At 42.3% G+C, this 14,881-nt stretch overlaps 1 protein-coding gene across 1 annotated transcript in view; it reads left to right on the forward strand.

The window, feature by feature from the left end:
• LOC147664912 (uncharacterized) overlaps window positions 1–13,518 on the forward strand; it is a 313,239-nt gene extending 299,721 nt beyond the window's left edge. The window contains exon 11 of the mRNA XM_086949902.1: window positions 9,697–13,518. Within this exon, the coding sequence (XP_086806028.1) occupies window positions 9,697–11,544 (1,848 nt within the window). The 3' untranslated portion in view covers window positions 11,545–13,518. The remainder of the gene's footprint in view (window positions 1–9,696) is intronic.
• The last annotated feature ends 1,363 nt before the right edge of the window (window positions 13,519–14,881 follow it).

Genomic DNA, 14,881 nt, shown 5'->3' on the forward strand with positions numbered 1-14,881 from the left:
TTAGTTCTCAGAACCTTTACTTCGAATAAAACAAAGAAGCATCTTTGTCTCCTTGTTTCTCTTCTCAGGTTTTATGACTTTATTGACCTGATTCCACCTCTTGCATTAATGCAGCACAGGGCACCCCCTGCCTCTTTATCTTACTCCTGCAGGTTCTTTTTCCATCCCTGCTTCCTGCCTTTGTCACTTTTACATGTTTCTCTTCCTTCTTTCCTGGATTTCTCTTTTTCTCTTTCATGCTCAATAGCAGAGTCTGTTGAAGAAAGATAAGTTCCTGGCCCCGCAAATGAGTGCCAATGGCCCCCACCTGGCCACTGGCGCAAATTAAGCACAATTCAATTCAATGTTATTGTTTGGTTAATTAAAACCTTTACAAAAGTTAAAAATTTACAGTGACCAATAAGAAAACAGTATAATAAAAATGAATTGCTAAATATAAGCAAGGAGAGTTCAGCTGAACCATTAAAATAACAGTTTAGGAGGCAGTCGTGACACATAACTAAGCAGGTTTTTTCACATCAGGGTTAGACAGTGTGCAAAGATACGCAAAACACAAACCAGTTGTAAAAAAAAGACAGATCTGCAGAATACAAACAGAAGGAATTCAGCTCAGCCACATATTGAGGGATAATGTGGGTAACAGATAAAATTTTTGTTAACATGAGTTATAAACAGTGTGCAAAGTACGCAAAACACAGACCAGTTGTGAAACGAAGGATCTCTAACGGTACTAACCTAATTTATTTTGCAAGCTTGTCTTACTCAGAGACTTGCCCAATACAATCCAAGTGCCAATCGATTTAAAAATGTATTATTTGTGACATTGGTAATAGACCAGGCACTGGTACTCCTTGACCTGTCTGCTGCATTCGACACGGTCGACCACACCATTTTGGCGGCCGTGTCGGGCAGGCAGGCCTCAGAGGTTCTGCCCTGAGCTGGGTGGAATCATTTTTGTCTGACCGGACTCAAGCAGTGAGACTGGGCACCTTCACAGCCCCTAGAATTAAGAACGACTGCGGTGTCCCTCAGGGCTCTTCCCTGTCCCCCCTTTTATTTAATTTATACTTGCGTCCCCTCTTGTACTCCTTGAGGAAATTCAAAGTGTGGATCTTTAACTACGCAGATGATCTGCAATTGATTTTCCCCCTAGGCTCGCCTGACGCTGTTACTGAGTTTAGGGAGGTCATGGCTCACATCCAGAGGTGGATGGGCCTTAACCACCTAAAACTCAACCCAGGCAAGACTGAACTGATCTTGCTTGGGAAGAGTGAACTCAGCTGGGGACCTCAATTTTGGCCTCCGGAGATGGGAAATCCCCCTTCCAAATCCCGCACGGTCAAGAGCCTTGGAGTCACCTTTAGTGAAGACCTCTCTTTGAAAAGTCAGGTATGGACAGTAGTCTCCGCATGCTTCTTTCAGCTGCGCAAGATTAGAAAGATTGCCCATCTCTTAACCCATTCTGCCCTGATACAGGTGACCATCGCCCTTGTGCTGTCTAGGCTGGACTACTCAAATAGTTTATATTTGGGTCTTCCAGCCGGGCAGCTCAAGAGGCTGCAGCTAGTTCAAAATCAGGCGGCCAGGCTGATCTGTGGGCTTCCTAAATGGCAGTCCATCAGGCCAGGCCTGGCAGATCTGCATTGGCTGCCGATAGCCCAGAGGGCGGCTTTTAAAACTGGCTGCATTATCTTCAGGGCACTACAAGGCAAGGGCCCCAAATTTATCATCAACTTGCTTGCCAGATATGTCCCCTCTCGCAACCTTCGTTCCAGTCACAAAAGCCTGCTCACGGTGCCTGTTGATAGGAAACAACGTCAGGGCGGCAGCTCCTTTCACTTTCTTGCTGCCTCCCTCTGGAACTCCCTGCCAGCTTCTTTAAGGTCACACGAGGATATTCTGGCCTTTAGACAAGCCTTTAAGACCTGGCTCTTCATGGAAGCCTATCCTTAGATGTTCCAAGCTGTCCTCCTGTTGTTGTGTTGTGCTTCTGAAAACTTCCTATAGCGCCATGAAGCCTACGGGCGTACGTGCGCTCTACAAGTCAAATTTAACATAACATAACATAACATAACCGATGTGCAAAATACGCAGAAACACATGCCAATTGTAGGATGACAGGGCTATAAATGACACTGAACAAGAATATTTCACAACCTTGTTTTGCTCAGAGACTGTCCAAATGCAGTCCAGGCAAAGCTTATTTAGATAAAACCAATAGTCAGCCAATGGAATTTTTTTCTTTGGGTGATGGCAACCAAGATGTTCTTGCTGGAGTTTGATGAATTCCACTTAACATGCAGACCCTGTTCTTGGCACACGAAGGTAGCGTTGCAAGCTGTGGAAAAAGTAGAATGATACACACAGCCAACTTTTACGGCAGAAGGGCTGAAAAAAAAGACCTCTCTTGTCGGGACCTTCTTAAACCTACTCCTAGAGCAGCAGCAGTAGGATTTAAATTTCAAGGACGTTTCGTTCGGTTTCATGCCATGTGGTCCCACTGGAGTTGCAAGTGAAGCTTACTACAAGTTAATGAGTTAGCTCGTTGCTCTCCCTTTAGATAAACCCTTTTGCCGCTCTTGTGACAAACTTGGTGAACCAAATATTAAGCATCAGGTTCTCTGGGTTCATAGATGCAAGGATAGCTTGCCTGCAGGCGAGGACGCCGAGTTTGTTCCAGTCGCCCCAAAACCAAATCTCTGAGTGACAAAACCATAACAAAATGTACATGGTAGAGTGAATGGCAAAAAAATAATTGAGGAGAATCATCAAATGCACAAGTATATATGTGTGGTGCAATAAAACCAAGGAGATGTTAAAACTAGTGCAACACGTTCACGTTTTTTTTTTATATCTCTACTTTAGTGGCCAGATCACTTATTCTGAGTAACTGGAAAACAAATATAGTCCCCACACTAGAACAGTGGGTCGTGAAAATGCAGAGAGTTAGAATATGAGAAAACCTTTATGCACTAAGAGTGGGGGCAATAAAAAGATTTTACAGAATTTGGCAAAGTTGGAATAATTAGAAGGCACCTATAGGGAGCTGCTGGGTTTTCGGAAACACGTTGAAAGGGGTAATGAATGGATTTATGATTCTTACTACGTGGGTATTTATTTCTTGGAGTGCTGAACAATTGTATCATTTATCTGTGTTTTTATTTATGTTTCTATTTTCTGTCAATTGTTTTGTTCTTTAATGAAATGTTTGACATGAATTTCCTTCCCAAGTACTTAGCATTTGCTACAACAACAAAAAATAGAGCAACGTGTTAATGTTATGGTTTCTTTTTCAACCACCCATTTTCTAATGTGTAGCACAATGTTTATCCAATTTCTCATCTAACTTGTATATGTGAGGAATTGTCCTCAGCAGTGTTTTCAATAAGATGGGTCTCTCCCAACCACTGCAGTCATTGTGGCAATGCAATCCTCATCTGAAATACAGTCACTGAGTGGTTCGGTGAGCAGTGCACTAGAGGAATGTTAGACGTCCTACAGAGTGTGAGCAGGAAATCACATGAGGAAAACTTTTAAAGAGTGAATTCAGATACTTCTCAGTCAAAGGGAAGCTGGAGTTAGAAATGCTCCAACGGAGGACCCAGCCAACTCCTCTAACCAATCATAGTGTTGCTCTCAGCAGCATGAGAGCAGCTCCAGGATTGGTGGGAGCTGCCTCAATCAACGCTCTGAAGAGCACTGGAGGCCTGCGCTTTTTCTAACCCACTAACCCAGCTGTCTTAGACTGCTGAGTAAGAGAAGTTTAAAATGTGGATTTTCTTGCTGGCCATTGCAAGACGGCTCGCCAAAGGGGCATGCACATTTTTATACTTGAGCGCACAGCTCCCTGCTGCCACTCATCAGCAATGGCCCTGTCCCACCCTGGCACAAGGTTCGGGATGGGTTGGTTGCTGAAAATGAAATGGTAATAAATAAACTTTATTACCATTTAATTTTTCAGCCCCTCCCTCCCCCGCTGCTCCCGCCGACCGACTTGGGCTGGCCTGGTGATCATTGTTTGAGGAATGAAAACATGTCATGTCGTCTTCTTCAGGCAGACCTGTCTGTGAGGTCTTGGATTGTGTCTTCAATGTTTGACATGGTTGCAGTTGTGATATGGTCATTTCGGTCTCTTTGAATGTCAGACAACGTCCTCTGTTTGAATTCTAATTTCTTCCTTGTAGACAAGATTTTTTCCAGAATTCTGTCCAGTTTGTCTACCATTGTAGATTCTTGGGTCAGCTTGGCATCATCTGGTGTTGGTCTGTGAACGCTTGTATCATCTTTCCTTTCTGACGATGACAGATTTGTTTCATCAATTTGTTTCTCGCACCTTTATTCCATCCTTTGTAACCCTGCTAGTTAGTTGTACAATGTGGTCTGAATTTGGTGGGGGTGGGGGCGGGGGGTTGATGTTCTTCTTTCTGGCACCCTGTGGTTTTGCATTGCAACTACTCCAGGAAACTTTCTTGTTTTTGGGTTAGGTTCCACCTTAAGATGCCCCTTGTCACAATTGTCGGATTCAATGCTGCATAGGTATTTATCCAACCTAGATTTGTTGTGCTTCCCATCCCAGTTTCAACTGCGCTTTGTGGTCAGTTTACCTGGGAGACCCTGTTCTGCCCATTCCTTCCGGTCTCTTGCTTAATTGGGGATTATGGCTCCCTGCTCAATGTTTGGGCGATCCTTGAGCTCCCCGTTTCATTTATATGGCCTTTTCCATTTTTAGTTGCTTCTAGGTCCATTCACTGTTGCCATGCCCCTCTTTTGGGGACACAGACTTATTGGCAACAAGGCTGCAGCAAAGTAACTACGATTCTAAGCTGGGAGGTAGGGGATCAAGAGTGCTGCCTTCTCTCCACCTACAGTTCGGTAGCCGCCTACACTCACTGCAATGACAGAGACAACTCTGTTTCACTCGGTGGGAGGGTTGCCATCCAACAGGACTGCCATCTCCACAGACCACTCTTCTGTTCAGGTCTCACACCATCATGTCTTCGTCTTTTTATTTGCTCTTTCAATATCGTTGAAGTAGAATTCTTTTTGATGAGGCTGTCTCTTCGTACTTTTCAACTGTACTGGTTTTGTCCACTCCCAGACCATGAATAACGATTTCATTAACAGGGTCTTGTATATTGCTGGTCTTGTTATTCAAACGATTGGCCAGGTATTATCATGCAATCAGTAGTTGTGCAATCTGATTTTAATCAGTAGGTGGCCTGAGTACACCATGCAGAGACTCTGTGCCACCAGTTATTTGTTAACTGCTTCAAGTTCTTTACCTACACAGACTTTCAGACCCCTTCTGCCCCTGTGTTCCTATGACGGAAGTGACTGTAGGAGAGTAGGGTCTGCTTCTTATGGTCACCCCCACTTTTTGCTGTGATTCTCTGGTTTTTCGACTTTAGTGTGGCTGTGGGCCTGCTAATCAGACCCACAGCCCGCTGTTTTCTCTCTAAAATGATACCATGTACTTTAGGTACGTACCAGTATTGGGTCACCTTTGTGAGCCCCTGTGTACCATAGGTACCAAGTGGAAGGAAGTTATAGCTAGAGCAGGTACTGAACGATAATACAACAAAAGGAATACCTAATTGTGTTTCAAATATAGACATGTTTGAAATGGACACTCTATAAGATCTCAAAAAGCAAAATAAAGATTAGTATATATCCTTATTATGAATAGTTTATTTAGATTATTTTTACTTATTTTGATTCATACACAATCTATATAAGAATAACTAATACAATGACATAATAGTGCATTTGAAAACCAAAAAGCTCAATAACATGTGAATAAATTTATACACCATAGACAGATATGTATAACTCATGCAATAGACGAGAACGTTGACTTAGGCAGTGCGGCAGATGTCTTACAACGCGCGTTTCGGCATACATGCCTTCATCAGGTAGCCGTCCACTATTCACAGTAGCGATGGAACGCTCAGATATAATGTGGTTTCTACTTCGATGACAATTCAAGGTAATTGTGATGGAGCTCTGTAGGTTCGCATGAAGATAATATTCGTAAATTGATATCAAAATGACTCGTATATTGTTCGTTTTTGGAAAAACAAGCTGCAGGCTCATATATATACACGATGCAGATGAAGATATATGGCAGGCTTGAATATGATGAAGGAGCCAGATTTCGGGTGTAAAACGAGGAATAACCCGGGAGATTGTGGGTAGTCAAATTTGATAGTCTAAATCACAGATGTTTCTAAGACGATCGATTTGTAGTGGCCATCAAGTAGTGTCTGATACAAAAGGAGGCTGCCGCTCTGGTCTGCTTGGAAGATTTCTTCCTTCAGCGTTTTGAAAAGACGAGGCGGACGACCTTCCGTGCACGAAATACTGGCTCCCGATGGGCTCTGCAGGTACCCAGGGCATAGGTGAATCCAAGGCCTACCAGGGGCTGCAGCATGTATTATGCCACCCCTGGCTGGCCATCCAAACTGACACCACAGGCTGATCACTCAGCTTGGATAAGGTGGTGTAATCACCCCTTACTTAGATATAGTATATCTATATCTACCTTATATATAGACACATAGTAACCTATAAGTCACTCCTATGGCAGGCCTTAACAATCCTGGAGGCAGAGTGCTTGGTTTTATGTGAGAGGGTGCCTTAGCATGAGCTGAGCCCCTCTGCAGCTTTCGGAACCATCTCCTTTTGGCTGTTCTATGATATAGCCATACCATGTACTCTTAAGTGCATTATAATCCTCGCGGTTAATGCTAACTTTGGTTTGGCTTTATCAAAACATATCATGTAAGGTGTCAAACACTTTGGAATACTACCACCCGCCAATTCTGGCAGCGGGGGAAAAGACATCTATGTTACTGCTTTACCCGGTTAAAGTTAAACAGCCTCAGCATCACAAAATGGATGCTGCTGCCACAGACACGAGTCTGACCTCCTGCAGCTGGGGGAAACTCCAGCAAGGGAGGCCTGGACAGTAGGTTTCCTGTCGAGGAAGGTGCTAGCACCTCCCCATACAGCCTGTAGTGTACTGTGGCAGGGTGGGTTGATTGGAAAGATGCTTTTCCCGACACTGCCTGGGGCACACAAGGTGCTCCATGCATAGTCCGGTTCAAACCAGTTCCTGGAGCACTCCAGCCCAGCTCTGGCGTGAAACTGGACAAAGGGAAAGGGGTGTAACCATCCCCCTTCTCAGGTCCACCCATAGGAGGGACCTAGCAGGTAATCCAGACCATTTTCTTAATATAAAGATAGGTGCTGTGTCCCCAGGACTTTAGATTATCCTGTAACGAAACTCTGAAATGAAACTCTTGGACCTTCGACGTTCTATTTCGACTAGAAGACTGAAGATATCTCCCTTGTGGTCAAGGAGTGACCACCCTGTGCAAACAGGCACCGCCAGTAACTTGCCGGTCTGCTTTGTCGATGCTCCTGACGAATCCCGAAGACTCAGCGACTCAGGAACTGGGCTCTCAGACTTTTCTGACTCCGACCCACACCCACAGCAAAGCTGAGACCCGTGGCGGACATGAGAGACGTGGGACCGGACACCCTCGACATCCTGCATTTTGCTAACAGTGCAACTACCGAGGCACGCTTGCAGTTGTGCATTGGGGTATGAGAAGCCCCAGACCCGAGCGCCATTTGCACCAAAGCTCAGCCCTCCACACTCCACGAGTGCAGCGTGGGGCCTGCTCTTGCATTTCAGATCAATGCGTCTTCCTGATTGTTTGCCCGCTCGCTAGTGAGCTCCCTGAAGACAAACCTTTGAAACCGAACTGCTTTCCTGGTTGCTCCTGGCTTGCTCCAGCTTCCCTGCAAAGGAGAAGCTCCCCCGAGCTGGTCGGACTCGAAGCCAATCTTCACTTCCTGCGTGGATTGCGTTTGCCAAGGCTTGTTGGGTCCAGTCCGGATACCGACACTGCAGTCAACTAGATCCTTCGTGGGACAGCTCGAATCCAGCTCCTGGTCATCGTCGACACCTCCTGGTCCTCGTGGCTGCAGAGACAAGCATCACCTCTTCACCTGAGATCATCGCGACATTGCCTGGTTCCTTCCTGGTTCCTTCCTGGTCACTGTCTCGTGACCCAGACTCTGTCCCCTCTGCTTTCAGGTTCTTCAGTTCTTCGATCTACCCTTGGATCCACCCGGACACTCTTCCTTTGGCCGCCTGCAGTACTTCTTTTGCAGATATCCATTGAAAGCATCAACGAAACCTGACACGAAAAGACACCTATGCACCTGGCTTCCCTGGGTGAGGTAACTCGAGTACTCCGGTGCTCCCGTGGGTATTGACTCTCCAAGTGTCCTAGTTTAAAGGGGTTTTGTTGTCGTCCATCCGGAAGTGCCCTAAAACAGTAACTTTGTAACTTCTTCGTTCTCCATTATGAGTCAATGGTAACTCGCGACTGTGTTTAGACACTGCACACGTCTCCCGTGGGTCTCCTACTTCCTAACCTTTGGTTGTTTGGTTGTTTAGTGTAGCTCCAGCGATTCCCTAGGCCTATTCACTATTCCTGAAGTGGTTCTTATACCACTTACTTAGTAAATGGTTTGTGAGGCCCTTAGGGCAAAACTGTATATGTGCAACTTATCGTATGCTAATTGTTGATGTACTTCGATCTCTGACTTCATAAAGAGTGCAGAGGGGTTGTGTTAGAAATAAATACATATATATTTGATATATACCTTGTGTGGTGTCCTTTCATTTGGTATTCAAGGGATTATATTTGGTAAAACAGCTTGCTTTACATGCTCTCTGAAGTCTTAGGCGATGACTGCTGGTCCATGCTACCACTAGGATAGCTTGTCTATAAGGTTGACTTTACAACCACCATCAATAAGGGTCGTTTAGACTGGTGCAAGGTGCCCACTAGAATAGTGGACATCATATGCCAGGCTAACTTCTCACTGTGACTTGTACTCTAATTCTCAGCACGAGCAAACAGTGTCTTTATAGTGCACAAGATGAGATAATTAATGCTATTTGTGTTTTATTGTACATGCAGAAACTAATGAAGAAGCTATTTAAATCCAACAGGTATTAAAGCTTCAGCAGAAATTGATACAGTGACACCTGTGTTAAATCAGCTGAAGAATGACCCTGCAAAAAATGTTGTGAGAAGCATGTGAAGATGCACCAGAGGCCTCGTTAAAAGGCACAGGCTGACTGAAAATGACCAGGAACTGAGAGATTTGAAAATACATAATGTAAAAATGGTTTGAATCCTCCACCAGATGCGCAGTCACATCATGAGAACCACCCACGAGACAACAAATCTACTGAATGCCGGACTGTTTGGAGCTATATATTTTTCCTCCCATTAGCTGATGGAATTCCTAATGAAAAAAAATGTGTTGGTGCTAATTTGTAAAATATCTTACCCATAAGGTAGTTCTAAACGCGAGAAAAGCATTTGATTGAGATATTATGTTAATGCACATAACGTAGAGACCTCGCTAGCCACAGTCAATTGAGACTACTACAGAACCCAGACTTACTATCCACAGTCGGCAAAGCACACTATCCACAATCAACTGAGATTACTGTACACAGACGATAGAACCTAGCTGCCTAAGAGCAACTGTGCTTATTATCCCCACCTGACAGAGCCTCAGCATTCAGAGCTTAGTAGCCACAGACAATAGAGAATTTGAAGTTTCCTAGGATTCCAGAGCTCTGTGGACAGAGCGTACCATCTATAGATAACCAAGCATACTATCCAGTTTACAGAGCTTACTATTCATAAGAGAATGCCTCTGAGTGAGAAAGTATATAAGTGCTCTGAATGTGACAAAAGGTTCAGGTTAAAGCGCCAACTTATCGTCCATGAGAGAATACATACAGGTTACAAGCCCTTCCAGTGCTCTGAATGTGGGAAAAAGTTCAATTGCAAAACTTATCTTACCTACCATGAGAGAACACATACAGGTTACAAGCCATACCAGTGCTCTGAATGTGGGAAAAGGTTCAGTTACAAACACCACCTTACCTACCATGAGAGAACACATACAGGTTACAAGCCATACGAGTGCTCTGAATGTGGGAAAAAGTTCAATTACAAAAACCATCTTACCTACCATGAGAGAACACATACAGGTTCCAAGCCATACCAGTGCTCTGAATGTGGGAAAAGCTTCTGCCAGAAAACACAGCTTTCGGTCCATGAGAGAACACACACTGGCGAGAAACCATACCAGTGCTCTGAATGCAACATTAGTTTCAGTGCTAAAGGCGGTCTGACGGAACATGAGAAAACACATACTGGGGAAAAACCTCATCAGTGCATTGAGTGCGGGAAAAGGTTTTACCAAACAGGAGCTCTTAAAGTTCACATCCGTATACACACAGGAGAGAATCCATATCAGTGTGGTGAATGTGGGAAAAGGTTCCGGAGAAAGGGGTCTCTGTCTAGCCATGAAAGAATCCATACAGGTGAGAAACCCTTTCAGTGCCCTGAGTGTGATAAAAGCTTTCGTCATGGAAGTGACTGGAAGAAACATTTAAGAAAACACACAGGTGAAAAACCATTTAGAGACAATAAATATAGGACAAACAGCACTGTGCACAGAAGAACACACATAGGTGGGAAGATACACATTTGCAGTGAATGTGGGAAAGGATTTAGCCGTAAGACATGTCTCACCCTTCATTTAAGAGTGCATACAGGTGAGAAACCTTATCAGTGCTCCGAATGTAAGAAAAGCTTTATTAATAAGGGAATGCTTACTGTCCATGAGAGAAAGCATACTGGGGAGAAGCCTTATCAGTGTTCAGAATGTAGGAAACGTTTTAGCTCTACTGTTAACCTGAAAATTCATGAGAGAATTCATACAGGTGAAAAACCGTATCAGTGCAATGAATGTGGTAAAAGTTGCAGTCAACGTGGGAATCTACTTAGGCATAAAATAATACACACAGGAAGAGAAAAACTACATGACTGTACACAATGTGGGAAAAGCTTTTTTGACAAAGGCCAACTTACACAACATGGAAAAACACATACAGGCGAGAAACCATGTCAGTGCAATGAATGTGGAAAAAGTTTCCGTGATAAAATTTGTCTACTCAGACATGAACGAACACACACTGGTGAGAAACCTTATCAGTGCAGTGAATGTGAGAGAAGCTTTGGTACTGTATCAAATCTTAATGTCCACAAACGTTGTCATAATGGAGAAAAGCCTTATCAATGCACTGAATGTGGGAAATCTTTCAGCCGTAAGCACCATCTTTCTAGTCACGAAAGAACACATACAGGGGAGAAACCTTATCAGTGCACTGAATGTGTCAAAAGCTTTAGCAATAAATTCGTACTTACTGTGCATCAGAGGACGCACACTGGTGAAAAACCTTACAGATGTAGTGTATGTGAAAAAAACTTTAATAATCGATCAGATCTTAGAAAACATGAGGGAATACATTCTGTAGATAAGCGTTACAAGTGTATGGAATGTGGGAAAGGGTTTACCCAGAAAGGATGTCTCACTTCCCATGAGAGACAACATATGAAAAAGAAAAACGCATGCCGTCTATTAAACTACAAAGTATAGGATGGAACAGTGAACGTTGAATTAGTCTTCTATTCCTGATAATACAGAATAGCATCTTCAAGAATCAAATTTACTTTGTTGCAAGTATACAGAACTGTAAGGTAGTAACTCATTTGAAAGAACATTAGCCTAACGATGAAATTCTGAAAACTCTGAAAAGATGTCTGTGTATCTCACGAGAGAGAAGATGTAAAAAGGAAACCAAAGTCATGGCAAACATGTAGTTGACACATTTAGAAACACAGATTTCTCACCTAGTGATATCTTACTTTGCAAATCTCCCATAGCACCTGACTAGATCTGGGACCTCCTGCAGTCGCTGCTGTCTGGCAGTTAATTGTACTTTTGGATTCCATCAAAACTCCATTGCATCTCCGGTCAAGTGGACAGTGCATAATGGACCCTTTCTTCCCAATTGATGGAAATTCTTCTTTTTCCTCACCTAAAGACGACGATCTGGAACTCCACTCCTGCTGGTTTAAATGTTTTAGTGAAGTTTAAAAAAATGTAAACTGGGATGCTGTGCAAGGATGTCATCCCCAAATATGACAGATTTTAAGCTGCGCTGTTATCATTTTTTAAATACATTTTATATATAGTGGTCTCCCTACATACAAGGTTTTATCTTCATTTATTCACAATGTATGGCTTTAAATGAAAATGCTTTAATCGCACATCACTGAAATGCTTGCTCTGAGATACTGTGATAATAGTGATTGCACAATTGAGTTATTCTAGATGTTTTTTTTAACCCAAACTGGTACATTGGCTTCCCTGTTATTTACTTTCAATGATCAGTGCATAACGTGTAATATAAGTACGTAAGAGACAGAGAGGAGACAGAAACTCTAATTGTTTTGAACATGATTTAAAAAGAATTTCTGCACATAAGTTTATAAAAGCTTTGAACATTTATTGTGCCCTGAGAGGGCTTTGGACCAGGCAGGAGGAGGTGCTGCTGGGGCACATAAGAGACCGGAACATCAACACCTTCCCTTTCAAAGGATACTGCTTCTGCACATTTCGTCTGAGTGCAGCTTATAAAAGGACAAGGACTGTAACTCTTTCTGCCATCTTGAACTGAACTCTTTTTGTTCTGCCAAAGTATATGGGTTTCACTTTCAAGTAGGTTATCTAATATGACTCTATATGATTCCTTCTAGTACTTAGTTTAACCTAGGTAGATGCAGGAGGGGTTGGGAAACTATCACTTTCTAAAATATATGCTGGATTTTAATAATCATGTTGCAGTATTTCCTTCTTTTCTGTTTGCTTGTAAACATTTACAGCAAAGAAAGTAAAAACCTGCTTTTGATGAGGTTAAGCGCAATATCTTGCTAAAAATTGGGGGACAACTACCAATACAATCGAGCCACAAATTAAAAAAAACTTCAATGATGAAAATAATAATCTTAGTTAAATTTAGAAAATCTTCAGTATTTAATACAAAATGAATTACAATAGATGTTTACAAATGATACACATAAATTCTATAAGTTCATAAAAAGACTGCACTTTGGTAGATTACAAAAAATATTTTTTCCTCATCTCCTACAATCACTCAATCTCAACAACCTCGCCTACAGTCATATCACACACACCACACACATCCATTTTCTACAAACATACATTATACCTTAATGGATATTTCCAACTAGAACAGGAGTAGAAACAATATCACAGGACCAAATGTGGAGCGGTCTTCACTTCAAATGTGTAGATATAATAAATACATGGAAACATCTTGATAACTCTTAGGTCCTAGATCCATCTGAATGGGTAGAGTATTCAACTTCTATATATATTGATGTAGGCTACTCAATCAAATGTTATGGTCCTAGTACTCCTGGTAAATCATGCAATATTTCCTTCTTTTCTGTTTGCGTATAAACATTGGCTGCTTTCCTGGTTATTTTTAGAGTTACCATTATTTATTTTGTGTGTACTAGGATTATTTTTTAACTTTTAATAAAAGCTTATGAATGCTTATATTGTTGTGAATTCCTGAGTGTGTTCATCTAGAGAAGAAACCTTCATAATGTGAGGCTCTAGCCGTGGCTGCATTCTAAGAAAGGACCAAATACCTCAGCAAAGAAGTGTAAATAAATATCACCTGGAAGTGCGCCCTTCTTTACTTGGTGGGTTTCCAGGCCGCCTTCCTTTACAGACCTTGAAGTGCCTAAAAAGTATGGGAACTGTGATCCGAAGTGCCGCGGGTGCTGAGGTCATTGAGTGTGGTGACAGGGTGAAACAGGTGGCTGAAAAGAACAAAATATTCTGTAAGTAGTTTGTTATTTTTATTTTTGTGTGCTTGTAACTGAATGTAAAGTAACCCGTGCAATGAAATGAAAAAATAAATGCAACATCTTATGACTCTTTAAAAATAACTTCATCTCCCCTTGCCAAAAAAAAATTGTGCATGACCTTGTGTAATGTGTCTGAGGCTCATGTAAAGTGCTCCAATACCTGCATGTCATGTTTGTGCTATATAAAAAGACAAAATAATGAAAAATCAGTGAAAAATCAGCTATCTCAGATGGTTATTCGGATCGCTGTAGATGCTTGTGTGTGTGAGACCAGAAAGGCACATCATTGAATTCTAGTTGGTGTAGTGTGTAATAGTGACATATGTATTTATTGTGCTATGAGGTCCCAGCCTGTGACAAAAAGTAGTGGGAATGTCTAAGTCATTATTTGAAATAGTATTACACACAGTATAAGTTAGGCTGCCACCATTTTGTATTGTTTTGCTGTTTTACATAGTGTAGACACAACACAAAGGTATTGGAGCATTTATATGAACATCAGTAATATTACATACTATCACAATCATTTGTTTTTTAGGCACAAGGAGATTAATTGATTTGCCCAGAATCCCAGGAGGTTGAGCAAAGGCCGGGACTCAAACCTGGTTTCCCAGTCTCAAGGTCAGCAGCTCTAGCTGTAAATCCACATGCTGAAATGGTATTTGAGATAAGACAAGTGCTTTCAAAATATATATTTTAGCAAAAAGTAATAAGGCTGTAGCTAGTGGTAATATTTTAGTAAGTGTCCTATTTACTCTGGAACTCCGCTAATGACACCCTTATATTACCTTTTAAAATTAACAAATCTTTGCAACCATCAAGCTTTAATGCACTCCATCGTTTAAAGGCTGGTGAGAAGCCTTTTTCTTCTTTAGACCCCACCACACCCTCTCAGTCAAAGGCACCTCAAGGTCAGTATTAATCAGTCAAGGATAGCTGTTTTTGTAAAATGTGAGCATAGTGGGGTGGCAAAGCAAAAGCAAACTGAGGTGCATTCAGATGCAGAGCCCTAAACCTCTGGATCGCTGGGG

Source organism: Lissotriton vulgaris, unplaced genomic scaffold, assembly GCF_964263255.1.
Source record: "Lissotriton vulgaris unplaced genomic scaffold, aLisVul1.2 SCAFFOLD_671, whole genome shotgun sequence".
Lineage (NCBI taxonomy): Eukaryota > Metazoa > Chordata > Amphibia > Caudata > Salamandridae > Lissotriton > Lissotriton vulgaris.